This window comes from Polypterus senegalus, chromosome 3 (assembly GCF_016835505.1).
Source record: "Polypterus senegalus isolate Bchr_013 chromosome 3, ASM1683550v1, whole genome shotgun sequence".
Taxonomy (NCBI): domain Eukaryota; kingdom Metazoa; phylum Chordata; class Cladistia; order Polypteriformes; family Polypteridae; genus Polypterus; species Polypterus senegalus.
The window spans coordinates 26,459,606-26,482,298 of NC_053156.1; the positions used below are offsets into that span (position 1 = coordinate 26,459,606).

The window sequence follows — 22,693 nt, forward strand, 5'->3', positions numbered from 1 at the left end:
TTCTGCTCAAGCTTTATAACACACTGGTGAGGCCTCATCTGGAGTCCTGTGTGCAATTTTGGTCTCCAGGCTACAAAAAGGACATAACAGCACAAGAAAATGTCCAGAGAAGAGCGACTAGGCTGATTCAGGGCTACAGGGGATGAGTTATGAGGAAAGATTAAAAGAGCTGAGCCTTTACAGTTTAAGAAAAAGAAGATTAAGAGGTGACATGATTGAAGTGTTTAAAATTATGAAGGGAATTAGTACAGTGGATCGAGACTTGTATTTTAAAATGAGTTCATCAAGAGCACAATGACACAGTTGGTAACTTGTGAAGGGGAAATTTCACACAAACTTTAGGAAGTTTTTCTTTTCACAAAGAACCATAATAAGTGACCATGTAGTTTAAAGGACACATGATGCTTCAGCAAGTCTTGAATCACAGCGTTTGCGTGACTTTTATTTTGATACTTTTTTTTTGAGTGTCTTTGGTTTGCATAATTAATTGTGCAGTTTTGCTGGGAATAGGAAAGGAAAATGGCGACATGGGGGTTTAACAAATAAGCACCTCGCTGAAAAGTGAACAAGGTATTAATTTCTCTGTGTTATATGTAAAACAAAAGTTACAAATGTTTATGTTAAGTTATTTACATGCTTTTTATTTTGTACTTTGCCTTTATAGCTCTTATGGTGTGTTTATGAAACAAGGTCACTGAAACGGTAATAAACATTCATAAACCATCAGTCTGAGAGTTGACCATCATTCAGCTGGGGTCGCTACATGTAGTGTGGTAATTTACACTTGGCGTAAAGCCACGCACTTTTCCACGGTACCTCATGTCTTGTCGTACGCAAGTTCTCTGCTCGGTTTTGCAGACTGGCGGCACCCAGCGTCAAAGCAGTGCTACTGTTCCTGTGTGGTTACACCTTATTTTCCTGACGCGGCTTTATAAATACACTGAAACTAACCGCATATTGTTTACTATTGTAACGTATCTGATTGTAATTAACTTGTAACAATATAATGGTCCAGGGAACAGCCATAGTATTCCAAATAGCATAACTGCTTTAGCGTTGTTACTCTCACTTCTCCTTCTTCTTCTTCTTCTTCTTCTTTCAGCTCCTCCCGTTAGGAGTTGCCACAGGATCATCTTTTCCATATTACTCTCACTGCACCACTCGGAGTATTTATATCACTGTATCTGAGTGTGAATCACAGCAGCAGCTGATCGGAAAGAGAATTATCGGTATACAGCTTCAAGGACACGCTGTCTCAGCCACTGCAAAACGTTTCAAAGCCTTTCCTGTACGGACCTCGCGGTTCAGAAACAGTTTAATCCCAAGAACTTTAAATGCACTCAATCAATTGCTCCTTGTAGAACTGTTTGTACTTATAAGTACAATCACCCCACTGTAAACTTGCACTACAGTTATAATATCTCACAACCTGAGCCACTTTATAAAGCGCGTATTTACATATGATGACATATCATTTTTAAGATGAAATGCAGCAAAATATGTTTGTTAAATTATACAGATAAAACTTTAACTTCATTTAAATAATCTATATTCTTCACTGGGAGTGTCGTGAAGGATAGAATAATTAAACATGTACTACAAAGATATTTCAGTGTTCTTTAAACGTTTTGAAGAATCAGCGCTAAGCTTACAGATGGCTTAACGTCTATTACAGAGCTGATTGTGTGGCGATCGGTTACTTGGGTAAAGAAAAGCACTGACTGCAGTGATGGCTACGCCAATATATATTGAATATAAAACAGAAAGAGAAAATAACAACACAGCTAAAAACGCAGCGACAAATTTCGGCAAAAGTTATCTTGTGTCATGAGCACGAGGCGGCTAAGCAGTGTCTGCAACGGACGTGGCCATCCACCGTGATAAGCTACCTCACTGACATTGGCGGGCGAAGGAGCCACCGATTCTTCCTCTGCCCAGTGCCACCACAAGCCTAGAGCCGCCCTGAGTACTGCTGCAATAAATTATTTCATCAAGTGAAACCATGTTTAATAACGTGCTTTAACTCTTATCATCATGAAAATGATATCATGTATACATCTCAGTATTTTAGTTATTCAGAGAGCTGTAATATCACAATGTAATGGATTCTGTGTCCAGTTGGAGGAAGAGAGCCGGTTTAAGAAGCAAGTAGTGATTCACACACATAGAGCACATACGAGTAGAAGATCAAATACAAAACAAAGCATTTAACGTGCTACTTTAATTACGATGTGATTTGAGAAACTGGTTAATTAAACGATTTTAAGATGAAGTTTATGATGTTCTACTAAATGACAAAATAAACTACGTGATTAAAGTGGAAATGTCGAGATTGAAGTTGACATTTCGTGCTTTTTCCCACCGTGTGCCTTTTTTCTCTGTACCCTAATAAGCTTTCATATGACACTCAGACAGTGGGCTTACAACTCTTCTTTTCACAGCAACTTTGATATGTGACTTCTTTTTTATTTCCGGCACTGTGCGATTTTGTGAATGTGAGCTTTCAAGTTTCTCCAACACGCTATGTCACTCGATCAACTTCGTTTTGTTGATTATACCACGGTTTATTTGAACAAATAGTATGTTTTTCATTTGCCTCCACTTGGTATTCTCTGAAATTCTTATATTTTCCTCTGTTTTTTTCCTATTGTCTTTTCACAGAAGGCTGCGCTTAAGGGCGATTTATATTGATTTGCATATTCAAAGAGGCGTAATTCTGGGAGGAGTTTGGGCGTTACATAAGCGCGTGCACGAGCGTTAGTTTTCCCGCTGATCGGGATTTATGTAGCGGAAGAACGGTGAAATTGGAGTACGCACAGAGTCCTGCATCTGGATTTTTCTGTGCGTAAGCACATTTTGGCATTTGTGCTTACGCCATGATATAGTGCGAGTTCTACGCACGGCGTTATACATGAGGCCCCAGGTGAGCTTTGTTGGGCTGAATGGCCTGTTCCCGTCCAGGTTGTTCTGATGAAGCTGAAGTCCACCTTTCAGAAGGATCTGGAGGAGATTTGGGGTCAGCTTCGCTGTTAGCTGAACAAATAAGCCACAAAAGGACTGAATGGCCTCCTCTCATTTGTCACATTTCTTGATTTCTTACCCAAAAAATCCAATTCCCCCAACCTCATCCAGATGTTTCGTTTTCTTCTTCAACATTCAGAAACACCATTTTCTGTCGTGGTTCTAACAGAGTGCAGTTTATTTTTTTTTCTTAAATACATTTTCTATGATACACAGATACAATACAGAATTTGTTGTAAAAAAAAATAAATAAAAATAATAAATAAATAAAAAGTATCAAGTCAATTGAAAAGGGGCAAACTCCCCAGCAAATATTGAAACATAAATGGCTCCAACCAGAAGAGGGCGATGTTGTACTTGAGAATGCTTAGAGAGGCTACTGCCTGTAATGGTGGCTTGAATTAACTGCAGGCATTTTGAATGTGATCAATGGCATTGGGAACAGGTTTTGGGGACAGTGACAAATTTAAAAGTAAATATTTTTAATCTAATTTGGTTGGTTTAAAATATCAGCAGGTACTTCAGAACGTGAAAATGCAGCACTGTTTTCGAGAACGAGCAGTGTGGCCCTGTAGTGGCCAAGCCATTGATTCGCAGCCCTCAAGGTTCGCTGCTGCCTCCCTGTGTGACCCTGATCGAGTCGCATTAGCGACCAGTGCTCTTTAATGGAAATACTGCACTGTGATTTGGTTAAAAGAAATTCACGTAGACAGAAATAAAACATAAAGACGTTTGCAGCCTCCGGTTTTTCCACAAGTACAATATCTCCCTCCGGCTTGTCTCAATATCAGCACCATTTTTGTTTGTCTGTTTGTTTGTTTTCTTTTATACAGTGTAAAGACATTAAATAGCACATTTTGCATATTTACATAGTTAAACACGACAAGAATTGTAAACTTAATCCCTGATATAAAAAGATGAAAAAATGAACGCAGAATGTAAACAATGTGAGAATCATTTGTTCGCTACAGGCGTGTGCATGGACATCGTGAGTGTGTGTGGTTCCCCTTTTTTGCCACCGTGTGGCAGTGTTGACACAATTCTTCTTCGTTTTTTTTTTTTTTGACTTTATGGAAAACTAACAGTCGTCTGTCAGCCAGCCGCACACATCAGGCGTCATGTTAGAATTACCGCCGGCTGGGTTTGTGTTGGGAGGATGGCTAAGTGCCGCCATGCTATAAGGCCTAGTGCTTCGTCGCTAAAACAAAGCAGTTGACTAACACGGCCCTTGCCACATGCTCGCTCTCTCTCTCTGCTGTTTTAAAGATGGCCCATCGGGATTTGGTTTGAAAATTTCCCTGCTGTCCCCCCCCAGAGCGTTCTTAGATTTGTTCACATTTGCACACCAAACTGTAGGACACTGCACGTTACATGGCGTCTGCACTACCTGTGAAACAAGCGATTAAACTGAGAGTGAAGTGGCCTGTTGGTCCTGCTGAAGAGGACCCTTAAGAATGATGACCATCCAGAACTCTTTTTGCAGCATCCCAACGTTGGACAGAACTGAAGCAACATTCATCAAAGCTGAAGGTGAGCCACTAAATCTCGCCATCTTCCCCGGCTCGTCTTTAACGGAAAGCAGAATTCGGATAGTTGGGCCAGCCAAAGGTGACGTCAAATCATTTAATGGAGAACAACAAGAATTTAAGGCGGGGGCTCTCAAAGGTGGTCCTGGGGACCCCACTGTGGCTGCAGGTTTTTGTTCCAACCAACTTCTATTTTTAGTTGAACTCCTGGGCTAATTAATTGAACTGTTAATTACCAAGTTCTGTGTTTTGGGAACAATATAGAAATTAGAAAATGAAAAGTAAAATACAGGGTGAGTCAAAATTATGTTAACACTAATGGATTATTTTGATCTCGACCATACCTTTCCAGGTCGATGGACCACTGCCATGGCCTCCACACTCCCATGATTTGACACCCTGTGATTTCTGGTTATGGGGTCTGGTGAAGGAGCATATAGTGTATATCAGGAAAGTTCATGACATCAATGACCTTAAGGCAGAATACAGACTGTGGTATCATCCATTCCCGCAAACTGTGTGTCTGGGCGTTAAATAGTACTGTTGCTCGTTGGTTTCTGTGTGTTGAACCTGACGGCGAACAGCGTGAGACCTTCCTGTAAATCATCCTGCACATATGAAGTATGTTTTGTGAATAAATTGTTTCCGCCATTCAAATGTTAACATAATTTTGACTCACCCTGTATAAAAGTGTACTGAGCAGTTACTGTATGTGGGAATAATATATTTTTTTTTCCTTTAAACAATACTTTCATCTTGATTTTCATTCTACTTGTCCAAGTGTTCTAAATGTTTAATTAATTCATTATTTTATAATTAGTGGGTCTGACACTAAAGTATTTGCAGCCTTTCATGATTCAGTGTTGTCCGCCTGGCTGTCATTTTTAATTGTCATTATTAAGATACAATGAAGGGAGCAAACTGCAGAGAGAAAGGGCAAAATATAATGAAATCGACAAAAGAGAGTTAAGCGTTTCAATCTCTAGCAAAAATGAAAATATTCCTAAATGTCATATAAATGTAAAAATCTGGCTGCTGTGCTTTCTTAATGTAGAATAAGAGAAGAGGGGAAAAAATAGCAGCTAATTAATTGAGATCAGTGTTATCCGTTGTTGTCACTGATAATGAATTTGGTTGAAGCCATAGTGGGACTTTGAGGACCCCTGGCTTAGTACATTGTAATATATATATATATATATATATATATATATATATATATATATATATATATATATATATATATATATATATATATATTAATATATATACTGTATATGTATATACTCCCAACTCACTTTGCTCACCTTCCCCTGGGTTTGGTTAAGTTGATATTCAATTTTAAGAGAATTGTTACATATGCATTATTTTCTCTTTTATTTCAAAACTTTAAATATTTGGAATGAACTTTTCTTTAATATCGCATTGAATTTTGATTCCATGTTTGGACTTGCATCGTGACAACACAACATGAGTGAATATCGTTTCTTTCTCTCTAATAAATAAAACGACTTTCTCAAATGTTTGTCCATGCTCTTTCGTCTTCTCTTAGTCGTTGACTTGTCATCTAGAATGTATAAAATTATTGTCCAGATAAAATTTATAAGAGCCGAGGGCGCAAACTTAGTTTGTAATTTCTATATTGATCCCAAAACACAAAATTTGAGAAATAACAGTTCACTTCATTAGCCCAGGAGTCACAATTAAAAACAGAAGCTGGTTGGAACAAAATCCTGCAGCCACAGTAGGTCCCCAGGACCGAGTTTGAGAAGCCCTGATTTAAGGGATGTTCTTGTGCAAGGCATCATCACCGTCAGGGTGTCTGGACATGGAGGTGGATGGTGGGAAACTCAACTCTGTGCGTGAAAGATGTGTGCCAATGTTGAGCGTGACTGTCTCTTTTATGAAGGACAGGGGAGGGCGCACACTGCTAATGTAGTCCCGTGTACATTTAGATATTGGCGATGGTGCTGGTTTGGAGAACGGAAGGGATTTCTGTTACTTAGGCTGCAGACACAGCAGGGATAACAAGGGTGAGAGAGGCATCTGCCCACCATTCGGACTTCTAGGGGAGCCTCCCTGGCATTAAAGCTGTGTGAGGAGACGTGTTGGGGTGAGGCATGGCTGAAAAAGATTGGAACAAGGAGCACAGCTGGACAGGGCGGAGATGTAAGTGATCAGGTGGAAGATGAACGGTAAGAGAAGAGGAAGGCTTGATGTGGCGGTGATATCAGGAGGAACAGACTGAGGGAGAGGATGATGAATGGGCACTTAAGAGGAAGGCTTGATACGAAGGTCATGCAAGGATAAACAGACTAAAGGACAGGAAGATGAATGGCGAGCTAAGAGGAAGACGATGTGGAGGTGATATCGGGAGAAACAGACTGCATGAAAGGAAGATGGAATGCAAACTAAGAAGAAGGCTTAATATGGAGGTGATAAGAGAAGAAACAGACTGAGGGAAAGGAAGATGAATGGAGAGCTAAGAGGGAGATTTGAAATGGAGGTGAAGCAAGTAGAAACACCATGAGGGAGAGACAGAAGAAGGGCCCACTGAGAGGAAGAGTTGATATGGAGCTGGAAGGTTAGGAAGAAGAATAGCGAGGCAAGAGGAAGGCTTGACATGGAGGAGACTGAGGGAGACGAGGAAGAATGGCCAATTAAGAGGAGAGCTTGATATGGAGGCCATACAAGGATAAATTAAGGGAAAGGAAGATGAATGGTGAGGTTTGAGGAGGGCTTGATATGAAAATGATACAAGAAGAAACAGACCGAGAGAGAGGAGGATGAATAACAAGTCAAGAGGAAGGCTTAATAATGAGGTAGAGGGAGAGGAATGGCTGGCTAACAGTAAAGGTATGGAGTTAAAAAGAGAGAAAGAAGAATGGGGAATTAAGAGAAAGATTTGAAATGGAGGTGAGTCAAGGAGAAACAGATTAAGGGAGAGGAAGACAAATGGTGAAATAAAAGGAAGGCTTGATATGGAGGTAATACAAGGTGGAAATGGACTAAGGGAGGTGAGGATGAATGACGAGCTAAGAGGAAGGCTTGATATGGAGTTGGATGAGAAGGAAGATGAATCACTAGTTAGGAGCAAAGGCTGATATATAGAGGATATAAGGAGAAGTGGACCGAGGGAAGATGAATGACGAGTAAAGAGGACGGCTTAATATGGCGGTGGGGGGAGAACGAGGTGAATGGCTGGCTAAGAGGATGGCTTGATATGGAAGTGATAGAAGTAGAAATGGACCAAGGAAGAAGAAAAAAAAAGCCAAGTTAAAAGGGAGATGTGACGTGTAGATGATATAAGGAGATACAGACCGAGGGTGACTGAGACAAGTTCAAAGGAGACTGGATATACTGGTCATATACTGTGGGAAGAAGCAGACAGAGGGAGGAAGATGAATGCAGAGTTAGGAGAAAAAAGGCTGAGTCAATGAGTTGGCTTGTTTTGGTGAAGCTATGAAGTGCAGCATAACGAAAAAGAAACTTTGGAGGAAAAGCGCATATTGTAGTGAGGTGAGCATTTTGCTCACGTGGTCCCCTATTGTCACATGGAATGACATGCCCGCTGACAGCTATACACTAATTATATATTATAATAATATTTTAATCACTGCTTGTAGTGGATATATTTAAGTCCCAGTGCTCTCTGGTTGAGATTGATTGATTCAGTTTAATTGGGTTTGGGGGTCCCCTTTAGACGTTTCAGCACTAGAATTCAATAGATACATGTAGGGTGGAGTTCCCATTGGAGTTTTCGAGAGCAAGGTACGACTTGATTGATGAGTGTGTGTGTGTGGGGGGGGGTTAAACGGAATACAATAGATATGTGTGATTTGTTCAGTAGAAGTACTGGCCCACCTCAATCACTGATTTTAATAATCCTGTTGTAATTTTGTAGTTAATACATTTTTAAAACGCATTTGATTTTAAAGACAATCAGCAATAATGAATACGCGTTTCCCCCAATTAGTCTCTTAGATTGAGAGTTCACTGTATTTAAGATATATTTTGAACTTTTACAAGCTAGTTCTCCCCATTTTGGGCCTGTAGATGCCGAAGCCTGACCATGGAGTTTTGGGTCAGTCTGCCTAGAATGAGGACTTTTTAAAAAGGCCACTGAAGGTCCTGGTCTGGTTAGTGGACTTTTGAAGGCCTGTCACCCGATACGGTGTGCACATATTCACAACAACATGGAGTGGCAGGCAGAGGATGATGATGAGGTGAAGAAGGTGGGGATAAGGCCAAAGATGATGTGGTTGGAGGAGGTGTTCAATGATAGGATATCTCAAAGGACAGAATGGATCATGCAGAGTGGAGCAAAAAGATTTGGGAGGAAACCATCTGGGAAAACCTAGAAAATGGCTGTCAAACTAACTGGTGGATATGATAATAACAGATTTGTTGAAGGTGGGCAGTTCTGTTTTGATGGGAAGATTTGTGGGACTGCACAAGGAAGGGGAAAAAAAAATCAGAAGAGGCTGATGGGAATTTAGATGTGCAAATGTAGATGGGTGGGTTTATTTGAGGGTTCTTCCACCCTGTCCTTGGATCTCTCAAGGCTTATAGGGTCAGTATGTACAGAGTGAAGGTGCTAATCAAAATGCAACACGTTATCACTCTCCGGCACCATAATTAGGGAGTAGGACTACTGTTCCTCGAACCTACTGTAAAAATCTGAGAACGTATTTATGCTCATTAAAGTTGGAGGATAAAAGCCACATGAGGTCTATTTCTTCTTAAACTTCAAAAAGACTGTTTGGTTCTAGGGGTGTATTTAATGCACCAGCAGTATCAACATCTCCTGCACTTCAAGGCGTGAGCTGGTGTCTTCAGACTTTTCATTAAAATTGTGGACCTAACTCTGGGGTACTCATTCTTTATAGGTGTGCAGTGTTTATGCTGTGGGTATTTCACAAATGCTACCCATAACTAGCAGGATATGGCCTATGGAATGGCTACGAAGGTGGTATTTATTATAACGTAAGTCCTAGATTTGTGCCAGACTCCATAGTAATCGGTGAATGATGTACTCGAGGATATCTGGGAGACAGAAACCAAGAAATACTTCCTATTAGATGAAAATGTGAAGTAAAGGTGGAAGTGGAAACCTTAACAAATTTAAGAAGTATCAGGGTAGAACATTGAGACGACTTTGCTATTAACTGATCAATCAAGCTCGATAGAAGGAATGGTCTTCTCATCTGTCACGTTTGTTTGAAGATACGGAGGAAGTGTCGGACCACTGAGGGTTACTGCTCAGTTCCCAGTAGTAGTGACTAAAGCCTGGTGCATACTTGACCTGTCAGACACGGAGAGGTTCCCCCATACACTCCACCAAAAGAATTTTTCCTAACTATGTGGTAATCCGGACGTGGCACCGTGTATCACAATTGAATTTCGAGGAGAGGCTGGTGGCAGCTGTGATCCTACCACACTTACGTGAGTGCTAGAATGATGAACGCAAGGGCTGAATACGATAAACAGGTCATCAATATGTACGGAATATATGCAAAAATCTCTTCCTTGTGTACGCCACCCATTCACGAGAATATCAGACGTGATCTCCCCTTCACCATTTTTGCCGATTGAGTCTGACACCCCCTAGCCCTGATCCGCGCTGCCGTTAACATCTTCCGCTGAACAATTATGTAAATAATTTGCTTCCTTCTGCTGTGAAATTGTAATATATTTGACACTGACTAAAACACTGTCACCTACTTACTAGGAGAACGTCGACATGTGGATCATTCAGACTGCCACAACAATAAATGCATTTTGGTCACTGACAGGCTTCACGTGTTACATATTAACAAGGCCTTACTATACAGGGCTATTCAAAATGAAAAAGCAGATTTGAAACATTTATTTCAAACAAACTGTATAAGACAGAAACACATTCCGCACATCACCGGATAGAGGAACGTTCAAAGTTTGGTCCTATGGCCCTTGGGGTTGCATGCACTCAACATGAGCGCCATGTGTAGCGTGACAAACATCAAAACGGTAGACCATTTCTTGCCACACACGAGTCAACTGGTCCCTAAGCTTCCTCAATTCAATGTCTCATATCTTGAAGATTAGTGGGCATAGGTGGAACAAACACTCTTTCTTCAGTGGACCCCTATAGATAAAAATTGCAGGGGGTAAGGTCTGGAGACCTGGGAGGTCATGGACGATGAGCAAGGTCTTGTTGTCCATCTCTTCCAATCCATTGTTCAGATGATGCCCCACCTCCAAGTGGAAATGAGGTGGGGCACCATCTTGCATGAAAATGAACTTGGTGGCATTCACTGGTACTTTTAGGCGGGCTTTTAAATTTTGAACTTTCCTCAATCCAGTGATGTGCGGAATGTATTTCTGTCTTATACAGTTTGTTTGAAATTAATTTTTGACATCTTCTCTTTCATTTTGAATATATACCCCTGAACTCCAGCTTTCAAATCTACTATAGAGGTTCAAGTAGGACTAAGGGCATTCCTTTAAGGGGTGGGTACCGTCCTGTCTGAAGCGAGGTGATGCCATTCTCTAGGCCTCCCTTCCTGCCCTGCAAGGCTCAGTGGAGCCCTATTTCCATAGACTTGTCTATACATGACTACCCCTGTGGTTCTCGCCATTTCTAAGCTTTGCTTTGTTTAGTTTCCTATTACATTAGGCCTCCCCAATTCCTACATTCACACGGTTTTGTCCCAATGCTGTTTTGACTTACTTTATAAATTCCAACTACTTCTTCATCTACACACTCAGGCTGTTGTTCTTGGTATGATGAAGTTGATGACCACTCCCCTCCCATCTCTTTCCATTTTTCATGGACACCCAATTCATTTTGTTGAACCATTTTTTAAATAATGACATTACAAGCTGTCATCTGTCCACCTTAGCACGAGGGGATAAGCGCTCAACACTGAGCCCAGGTGAAGATTACGGTCAACTGATTATCAAATTCTGTGAGTTGTGAATGTTGATCGGTGAATCGCAGATTGGAGTTTACTATTGGAAGTGTATCTCAAATAAAAGCTAGGAAGCATTTTGTTGAGAGTTAATGGGAATCTGAAGCAAACATCTTATTCATTTAGCTGAAGAGAATCCCCTACCCAAACCCTGAGATATTAAAAAATTTTGAAGGACTAAATGGCCTCCCTCTTATTTCCAAACCTTCTTACAAACACAATCCATTGGAACCATAAAATGACCAACGGTAGTCCTTATTGAGAATGACATCTGGGGACTTGTGGGGTCGTACCCACCAAAGCTTGTGGCTTGGAATGTCTTAAAAAAGAAAAAAAAAAGAGTTGAGGACAGCCAACTTGATATTCCAAGGTGGAGGAGAGCATCAAGTACAATAATGAATGGCTCCAACCAGAGAGTTTCACTTTGACCTTGATCAACAGAACTGATACTATGGAGATCGTGGACAGACTTTCCAAAATGAACTTAGTCTTGTGTTCTCTGGCCTGCTCAAGAGCTTCTGATCCTTTCCTCAATTGGAGACCATGGATGGACTTTCCAAAAGGAACTCTGTCTTTTGTTCTATGGCCTGCCCATGAGCTTCTGATCCTTAACACGATTGGAGACCATGGATGGACTTTCCCTAAAGTAACTCAGTCTTGTGTTCTCTGGTCTACCCAAGAACTTCTGATCCTTTCCTCAATTCGAGCACAATGCTGTCATCCATCTTACTTTCCACCGTGTTGATACAGCCCAGTGACATTTCGTTGAATTTTTATGTTGGCCTCATTCTTTTGCGGTCAAGTGTGTGGACATTAGAGACCAACCCTATGATGGTGAGAATTCATTACAATAGGTGAATGCAAACTTTTTCAAGGAAACAAGTGCAAAGACTTTGAGTTGTGTATCCTGTAGGGGTTAGGCATTTCAACACTTAGAGCCATGAAGATCACTCGGTTGCCATATTGGCTGACTAGTCATTTTGTGTGAAGTACTTAAAACCAGTTCAATACCTCCATACATTCATTGGAAAAATAAGTACAGAACTTAAGCCATTGATTCAAAACGAACCCCCAAGGAAAAAAAGAGAGGTGGAGATCCTTTGGTGGAGTGGTGTGGTGGCCCCTGTAATGGGCTTATATACAGGCAGGTGGTGGTGGTGGTGGTAGTGGTGGGAGGAGGAGCAGGATGGACTAGGGCTTCTTGCAGGTATCACCAGGTCGCCGTGTTTGGCAGGCGGTTGATATCCGTACTGCCCGAGTGGTCCAATTCTGTACTGTCGCAGTCCGAGTCATCATAAACTGAGGGAATCTGTTGGAGAACGAGAAAGAAAGGACAGTCACTTGATGAGCAGGGGCAAAGGGAAACATATAGACAAGAAGATTTACAATTCTCTAAACCAGACTGGGCCAAAGGAGGACCACATTGAAGGTATGGTGAGAAACGGACTGAGTGAACACAAATGTGGGATATGATATAAATGAACAGGAAATCTAAGAAGACAATATGAAATATTAGAGTGGAAAGGAGCCTGACTGGTAAGGGCACTATCAGGCTGGCACAAAGTAGCAGAACAGGGGGCATTTCTGTAGTACAGAGAGAACTGCAACAGGTGCAGAGGTAGGAGAGACAAGAGGGTGGCAGATCAATTCATGTATTTGTTTGCCCTAGATGGAAACTTAAGGAAAGTTTGGCAGTCTGGGTTTGGTGGATGCCGGTAGAACATTACCTGCCTGACTGTGAAGTTTGGTGGAGGAGAGATAATGGCGAGGGGCTGGTTTTTAGGGTTTGGGCTAGGCCCTTTACTTCCAGTGAATCTCAATGCTTTAGCATACCAAGACATTTTGGACAACACCAACTTTGTGGAAACAGCTTGAGGAAGGCCCTTTTCTATTCCAGCATGACTGTGTCCCAGTGCACAAAGCATGGTCCACAAAAGACACAGCTGGATGAGTTCGGTGTGGAGGAAGAGCCCTGACCTCAACCCCATCAAACACCTTTGGGATAAACTAGAATGAAGCCAGGCCACCTCATCCAACATCAGTGCCCAGACCTCATAAATGGTCTCCAGAGTGAATGGGCACAAATTCCTACAGAAACACTCCAAAATCTTGTGAGAAGTTAAGCAAAATGTCATCTTCCCTGAAGAAGTTTCCTCGAAAGCTTGCATATTATAATCTTTCTACTTAACCAATAAAAAGTGTCATTTTGCTTAACGTCTCACTACATCCATAATGGCTAACACGGTACAGCACCCTAGTACTACAAAATCTTGTGAAAGACCTTCCAAGAAGAGTAGAAGCTGTTATATCTACAAAAGGGAGAACCAATTCCATATTAAAGCCTATGTATCTGAATTCAATGGCATTACAGTTCCTGTTGGTGTAATGGTCAGGTATCCCAATACTTTTACTCATATAGTGAATTATAGTAGGTAAGGAGGTTCGCTATAAGGGTGTCCCCTTTTCGTTTTAACAGAATGAAAGTTACTGAAGGAACAAAATCCTAATAGACTGAATAAACTGCTTAATGGTTGCAGTAAAACAAAAAAAGAGTGTAGTGTAGTCGGCAGGATAGAATGAAGAAAATTGTGATAAAACTGGACACAATGGCTCAACCAAAATGGCTTGTGACATGAGAAATTCTAAAGAAGACCAAGAGACTCGGACACAATTGCCCAAGAACACAGGTAAAGTGCTTTAACGGTTAACAGCCAAGTATAAGAAAGCACCGGAAAGAGAGAGAGAGAGAAAAAAAAAAAACAAGGCTGGTTGAACAACAGATCCTGGTAGACATGCCAGCACGAGAAGACTGGAAAGTGAGACGGAGATTCTCACCTCATAAGCGCTTTGTTCTGTGCTCAGCTGCGTCTTCACCTCCCGCACCATCGCTTCCTTCTCGGACAGCCCGTCTGACTGCTGAAGAGCATCCACTGGAATCTCAGAGCTCTGAGACAACAGGTCATCGGATTTGTCATCCAGCCTTTCATCTGTATTGGTGCTGACAACGTCAGGAGTGCCACTGTGGGAGTGGTCACTGGTGTTGCCCTCTTCCCCATCTGACACGGACAAGTTCTCTGAGCTGAAGGTGGACAGAGACTGGCACTTAGTCATCCCTGCTGGCCGCCTGCACGAAGCAGAGAGAGAGAGAGAGGGAGAAGGAGAGAGAGAGAGAGAGATGAAGCAAGAGGGGAAATTTGGCCCATCTAGGAGAGAGAAGCACAACAGACTTGAAGGACTGTGGCCTGGTAGAACAGAAGGGACTTACCTCTGACGTCGTGGAGACTCTACCTCGCTGTCGACTTCACCCTCCTCCTCTTCGGAAGAGACACCCCGCTTCTGTTTAGGTGGGGGTAGGAGAAGATCATTAGATGATGTGAAAGACATTGTGACACAACATACATATGAGCACATGAATTAAAAATATGTAGGATTAAACTGAAATACAGTGGCACAGTGGTTAGTGCTACAGCCTTACAGATCCAGCATCTTGGGTTCAAATCCTGCAGCCGGCCATTGTCTGTATGGAATTTGCATGTTCTCCTGATGCAACAGTGTGTGTGTGGATCCTCAGAGGCTGTCAGTGCTTATTTAGATCCAATTCCAGCATTGCATGTGGCCTCTGAGGTTGGGGACCCATGTGCAGGATAAATGGACGGCTATGAGTGAAAAATCCTTATCCGAACCGCCATTACCAAATTGTAAAGTTAACAGTTGTGCTCTTTTCTCGTGTGTACTTTTTGACCCTCTTGTTCTCTCGACCACGATTATGGTCTCTAGTATTGGGCTTCGGTTTCATTTTATTTCTTTCTTCTTTTTTTTTTTTTGTAACATGCATATCTACATTAGAAAGTAGAGTTTATGTGCCAGTTTGCCGACACAACATTGTGTGTGTGTGTGTGTTTGGTAAGTTGGAAACTCTAAATGGGCACAGAGTGAGTGGGTATGTGTGCACCCAGAGCTGTCAGGTTAGACTCCATCCCCTCTTCACTTGAATTATGCGAGACTAATAACCCATGTGCTCAATTCAATTCCCAACTGTGGAGGAAATGTCTGTCATTTTTAGAAAATCTAAACCCTCTACCTTCACTTCCTACTGTGGTTAAGTCCTGTTTGCTTTTTCTTTAATAACTAACATCATACATTCATCTCTATTCTCTGCTCCTGTTCCTTTATCTCTTAAAATGGCTGTTGTAACTCCAATTCGTAAAACATTTGGTGCTGATCCCTACAACCTAAATAGTTACCATCCATTCTCAAATTGACTTATTCTTTCAAAAGCAATTGAAATAACTGTTGGCGTGTGTGGTATAGCGGGTCCGAGGCTAAGCAGCAGTGGTCAGTTTTTGAATAATGAAACAGCCGGCTTGATCTCTGTGGGTGTGCGTGTTCGCGTCTGTTATGGTGTATACAATCTGTACATTTTGGTTTAATTCTCCATTATATTTTGTTCGAGACAAGACAACAGATGAACTACATTTAAGACAAATCAAAGCAGGTTTTCTTCCCTTACACTTCACTTTTAAAACAGCTGTTTCAACATTGAAAGGAAGACATGATGGTGGCTCAATTACTTTAAAACCTGGGAAAGGAAGACTGAGCCGATGCCTAATTATTTTACAGCCTGGAAAAGGAAGATCTAATGACACCTCAGAGAACATAAAAGGTTTTATTGTTTGGGAAAACAGACAGTGAATTAATTCTTCATATTGACAGCCAGCCAATCAGAATATCTATCAATCACATCTTGCAAAACCCCGTGGTACAATTTTAGAATGAATATGCCTCGTCTCAGAAGAAGAAAGTAAGGATGTAAGAAAAAAGGGAGGAAGAAGAACAGACGAACGAAGATGGCACTGGTTGTCAGAAAAGCATCATGAACATCGATTGCTAAATCAAATGCCTCCCTGGGACATTCATCCTTATCATCTCTACCTTTTTTCGTAAGCTTTTTCTAAAGACTATATATATTCAGACTTTCCTATCAGTACCTATTTTCTACTTTTCTTTGTTCCAGTGGTATTATTATTATTCTTGTAAGAAATACCACGTTACTTTTAACTTTCTATGCTTTGTCTTAATGTCTAGAGTGATTGAAGTAGTAAGTTTGATTTCTTTGAGCACCTGGAGCAGCTGGACATTTGCCATTATTTCTGGCTGAGAGTGAGAGCTCCACTCAATAGTAGGGACAGTACAAGAAGAAGGTATTCTTGGCTGATAAATGGCCTATAGTCAAGAGTGCTGAGTCTTTGTATGTTTAAATGTATTCTTGTAGACCAAAACTAATATTTAGGTCTGAGATATCATTAAAACATCATATGTTGTTTGTGCCGATAATAAGTACCGTATTTACTCGTGTACCACGCGCCCTCGTGTAAGATGCGCACCCTAATTTTCACAAAGAAAATCGCGAAAATTGTTTTGCCCCGTGTACGACGCACGTTGTGATTGTATAGGAAGCATTTAGAGATAGAGAGAGTGCGAGTGAGAAAGAGCGAGAGAGAGAGCGTGAGTGCGCGAGCCAAAGCAGAAGAAGTAAACATTACAGAATTACATTTCCTCGTGTATGATGCGCACCTGATTTTCTAATGGTAATTTTCGGGAAAAAATGTGCGCGTGCTACACACGCAAATACGGTAAGTATCTTCAACTGCTGAGTGACAGGCTGTGTTATTCCTAAAGCACTTGTGTGGTTTAAAGTGCTAAAGGTTAATCAGCGTGTGTGTGCGTCATTCATGGGGCATTGTTGTGTTTAGGGTCTGTGTGTATATGCATATGGCTATGTATGTGTGTGTTCATCATCACGAACTTGACAAAGAACACTTACCCTTTATGGAACAGGTCAAGGGTAAGTGGAGGGAAATACTACGATAATACAGCGTGGCTTTGGGGAGTTGTTCAGGTGATCCTGACTGAGCACGCCTGCACATGAGGGTGTGTTCTGTCTTTGTTACTCCACTGGCTTTCTGCATTTACTATCGAGGTGCTGTGCCCGCGGAGGAAGATAAAAAGTGAGCTGGCATGGCAGAAAAGGACAGGAAAAAAAAAAAACAAGAGAGAGAGAGATAAAGAGGGAGGGAGTGAGGGGGGCAGGCAGCTGGAAGGAGAGTCCCTCGGGGAGCATGTGGCCAACGTTCAGGGGCTGGAGACAGTTTCTCCAGCTGAGCGATTAAAGAGCTCAAGTGACTTGGAAGCCACTTCTGTGTAAGTTCGGGAAGGTAGTGGGAGTCGTGGAGGCTCAGATGAGGAGCCCTGCCGGGGCCATGGATGGCCACAGGGACCCAAGCCTTGGAGTGAGATCCAGATTGGGAGCCTTGCTGGGTGTCATGAGATGGTAGGGATCTGGACTGGTGGAAGAAAGAAGGCTGTGTCTGTCAGTTGCAAGGTGTGTCTAGGATAAGGAGAGGAGATGCACCAGGGCTCAGAGATTTGGACCAAAGCTTTCTGCACAGTGTTTTAACTCTTTTAGGGCTGATTTTCCTTTTCCTTTTCTCCCAGGGCTGAAAATTTTTCCCAAAAATTCAGTTTTCTAAAAAGCACGGAAAGCAATAGTTTCTCCTATAAATCAACATAAAACATCTGTTGCTGCACGCAGTACTCTGTCGCCGTGTGTTAGAGGTCTCTGGCTGCAGTGGCAGTGGCTGCATGGGGGCAAGGGCAGCAGTGGCGGATCAGCTGGGGACTGATCAGCTGATGCTGGTATCTTACTTTTGTTTTAGATCTCAAAACTGGAGTACGACAAGTACAAGAGTCCAATTCAACATAATAAAATATATGCAAATTTTCATCCAGTGAGTATTTTGCTTTGTGCATTCGCTTCGCTGTCTCATCAGATGTCGATGCCATTCTAGATATTGTTTACTCAATACTACTGACGCACACACAGGGATTCGATGTCAAGTCATTCCTCCTAGCAAAGGGGGTCTACCTATAACATAATGGCGAGTTTTGTCAACGTTTACAGCTGATTATCTCCCTCTACCCATGGATATTGACTTTAGTTGACATGTGCCCTCAACCCCGTGTGTCGACAGAAGTCGACATCTGCCCTAAAAGAGTTAACCTCGTTTTATTGGATTATTTGTTTTTAACCTCCACCATCATTTGGACTCTCTATGGATTATTTACTTATAATGGATGACAAATGCCCTTTAATAAAAGCACTGAATCACTTCATGCACCTACCCCTTGCTATGTGTATGTGTCCTCATTTGCCCAGCTCATCTCAGTGATGATACTGACTGTAATGAGTTCAAGAAGCTCCCGGAAGGATCCGGAAGCGTGGAGCCGACCCGTATCATATCACCGTGCAGGTTGACTCTAACCATTTGTTTGAACAATTTCAGTCTGTCACAGCATAGAGACAAGCCCTGGTCAAAGTCACCAACGACCTGCTGATGGCAGCTGTTAACCATACTTGTGCTCCTTGATCTGCGCTCTGCCTTTGACACAGTCTCTCCTCCGAGACAGATTAGTCCATTGCTGTCATAGGCACTCCACTGCCTGCTTTAAATCTTATCTCTCAGATCGAACTCAGTTTGTACAGTTAAAAAAAAATTCAGATCACAAGTTTGGCCAGTTGTTAATGGTGTTCCCCATCTTAGGCTCCCTTCTAGTTATTATTTACCTTCTGCCTCTCGGTCATATTTTTAGGAAATGTGATGCTCATTTCCATTGTTATGTTGATAACACCCAGCTCTGTCTGTCTACTAAGCCTGATTTCACCTTCTTCCCTTTCTGGTTGCTTTCAGGAAGTTAAATCATGGCTGTCTGCTAACTTGCTCATATTAAACGGTGATAAAAGAGAGGTTCTTCTCGTAGGAGTCTAGAGCTTTGTTGGCCAAATGTGATGATATTTCACTGACTATTGATCATTCTCTAGTCTCTTCATCATGCCAGGTTAAGACTTCGGGTATCATACTTGACAGTACCTTAAAATATGAGGCACATATTAGTAAAATCACTCGGTCTGCATACTTCCATGTACGTAATATTAGCCATCTACGCCTGTTTCTGCTATTCTTGTGCACGCTGTGGTTACATCTTGTATTGACTATTGTAATTCTATCCTCACAAACTCCTCCACAAACTCCAACTGGTTCAGAATGCTGCTGCTCGTATCGTTATCAGAACCCTTTCCATAGAACCCCTAACTCCTGTCCTCCAGCAGCTTCACATGCACATAAAAACTCACAGCACATCGGTTTTAAGATTCTGCTTTGTACTTTCAAGACCCTTCCTGATCCGTCACCTCCGTATCTCTCTGATCTTCTTCACATTCCTACTCCTTCCCATATTCTTAGATCCTCCTCCTCCTTATTATACCTCCTGCTCACCCGACTACCAGTCGAGCGGCCCCTCACCTCTGGAACTCTCTGCCACAAGACATTCGTAACATCGACTCTCTTCTTATTTCTAAATCCCATCTTCAAACACACCTGTTTGAGCTTCTTTATTCTGTTAGACATAATTTAGTTGATATATTCTAATGCTGTATTAATAATGGTTTTATTGTAACTGCGATTATATTTATTTTATATTGTGACTGTTGCTATTAAGTGGTTTTGTAAGGTGTCCTTGAGAGGTGCCTAAAAATCAAATAAATAAATTCATTTTATGTGAACTGAATTATAAAATAAATTATACATTGGTAAAAAAAAAATGAAAATAAATAACACCAATTAATAACCCTGTAAGGACAACTGCTCAGTACTGATAAATACTTTGATTATTTCATTCTAAGTTATGGTGAAAAAAGATGTTGACATAAATGATTTCAATAGTCATTGATAAAATGTACAACGGCAATGCGCTGACGACTATATTGTAGGCAAAGTAACTCCTGGAGAAAATATTAATAACAATAATAACCTTAGAATTATTGAGTATAATAATAAATACAACAGAAATGGACTTACATCTAAACTGACTTGGCATTGGCTTTGTTTGCAATACTTCACTGTAGACAGTGACTCCCTGTGACTCTGTACTGGATAAAGGTGATTATGAAAATGGATACGTAATAATCCATTCATCTTCTACCAGACTGAGTCATGGACAAGCAGTTCTTATATCAGCAGACCTGGACACCAGGCTATGAGAGGAGCCGTCCATGCATACACACACAGCCACTCATAATAATGATGATGATGATTATGATAATAATCCACTCTCTAATCCAATTAGCGGGCTGCAGGCGGCTGGTGCTTATCTGGTAGCATCAGGTGCAGATACAAACCTGCATACAGTCCTACTGGGATGATTTAGTGACTCCAATGAACTGGTATGTTGGAGGAAAGCAGTGTACTTGGGGAGAATAAAGGAGCAAATTCCACAGAGAGAGCAAAGGGGCAGGAATTTGAAACAGAGGATTTAAAACACCTGGGCTAACCACTGTGCCACCCAGCAAGAGTAATAGTGCAATTATAAGTTATAGTCATATGAACTCATTTTAACTGTAAAAAATATGAAAACAAATATAATGAATGATTTCTTAACTCCAATCAACTGTAGTTACCAATAATAATATTTAGAAATCGTAATAGGAATGTGGTCTTTGATCCCTGTTTTATTATTTATAGGAATGAAAAAGCCTAGAAACTTTCCAGGTAGCAATAAAAGGCAGGCCATGATAAGATTTACAAATTAGAAGAAAAGAACCAATGAAAAAAAATTGAGTAAGACTTAAAATTTTTAGTATTATCCAATCATCTATATACTGAAGCCACTTAAACCATTTGTGTTCAAGATGCAAAATCAGATAGATAGATAGATAGATAGATAGATAGATAGATAGATAGATAGATAGATAGATAGATAGAATATGAAAGGCACTATATGATAGATAGATAGATAGATAGATAGATAGATAGATAGATAGATATGAAAGGTACTATATGATAGATAGATAGATAGATAGATAGATAGATAGATATGAAAGGCACTATATGATAGATAGATAGATAGATAGATAGATAGATAGATAGATAGATAGATATGAAAGGCACTATATTATAGATAGATAGATAGATAGATAGATAGATAGATAGATAGATAGATAGATAGATAGATAGATAGATAGATAGATATGAAAGGCACTATGTAATAGATAGATACCCTAAAACTGTCCCTTAGCAAGTTTACATAAATAGACAGACATGGAAGACACTACAGTATATCCCTCTATTATAAAAAGAAATCCTTGTGGGAGGGAATGACTAAGAGACGATACGTGATCTTCACATTAAGATCACGGAAAAGAAATAAAAGACCCGCGAGACAAAGAGAATGGCCATGGAGCATCTTGCGGGGATGTAGTACATGAGATTCTTGCAAGACACGCCCTACTTACAAGCAATATCAGAGCACTGCCATCAAAAAACATCAGTAGTGTAAAGGCACGCAGCACACACAGATATAGGGGTCTCAGTGCAAATAAAGGGGATAAAAGAAAATATGTTATAAATGAAACGTTGACGAATGAAAGATTGCATTAGCGCAAACAAAAAGAAATGAATCATCAGGACCAGGTGTAATTGAAAAAATAGCACGACAAAGCGAGGTCAGAAATAAAAGGCAAAGAGCAGAAAACAAAGTCTTTTCGCATTCGCATCATTCAATGCACAAAACGTAGATTTACACAATAATGGACCATACACTATGACAATCTGTGGTCCAAGAACAGTTAAAACAATGACAAGTTTAATTTCAAAGAAAACACAATTCGGTCAGGTGTATATTTATGATCACGGAGAAGCAATCACAATGTCTTTAAATTGTATATCCGGTAAACCAAACATGGGGGTGGGCGAGCGAAGCAAGCAAGGGGTAGAGCCCCCTAGTAAAAACATAAAATAATGCTTTAGATAAAAGGCAACTATAGCTATAAAAATACACAAAAGTAATAATAACAATAAAAATGACAAAAATAATAATAGCAAAATTCTCAATGCAAGCCCGAATTTGGATTAAGCTACTAGACTAGGGGTCTAGAGAGTCGGTCCTGGAGGGCCGTAGTATTTTGTTGCGGCTCAGTTTCTTCATGAGAAGTCACTTATGGCTGTTGAAGACGCACTTATTGTTTAAGCAGCATTTTCATGCTTCACTTTTGGATCTAGTGTTTGTCACCTGTGTATTCATCGAGAACTGTCTTATTTTAACTGAAAAATTTGGAAGGACTGAGAAAGACTCATCTCCTTC

At 40.9% G+C, this 22,693-nt stretch overlaps 1 protein-coding gene across 5 annotated transcripts in view; it reads right to left on the bottom strand.

Annotated features, from left to right (window-relative positions):
• Positions 1-10,926: 10,926 nt before the first annotated feature.
• map3k12 (mitogen-activated protein kinase kinase kinase 12) overlaps positions 10,927-22,693 on the bottom strand; it is a 195,297-nt gene continuing 183,530 nt past the window's right edge. For all 5 annotated transcript variants that reach the window (XM_039746839.1, XM_039746842.1, XM_039746843.1 and 2 more), the window contains exons 12-14: positions 14,763-14,833; positions 14,333-14,621; positions 10,927-12,806 (exon numbers count right to left, since the gene is read on the bottom strand). In XM_039746839.1, coding sequence (XP_039602773.1) covers positions 12,708-12,806; positions 14,333-14,621; positions 14,763-14,833 — 459 coding nt within the window. In that variant the 3' untranslated portion in view covers positions 10,927-12,707. The remainder of the gene's footprint in view (positions 12,807-14,332; positions 14,622-14,762; positions 14,834-22,693) is intronic.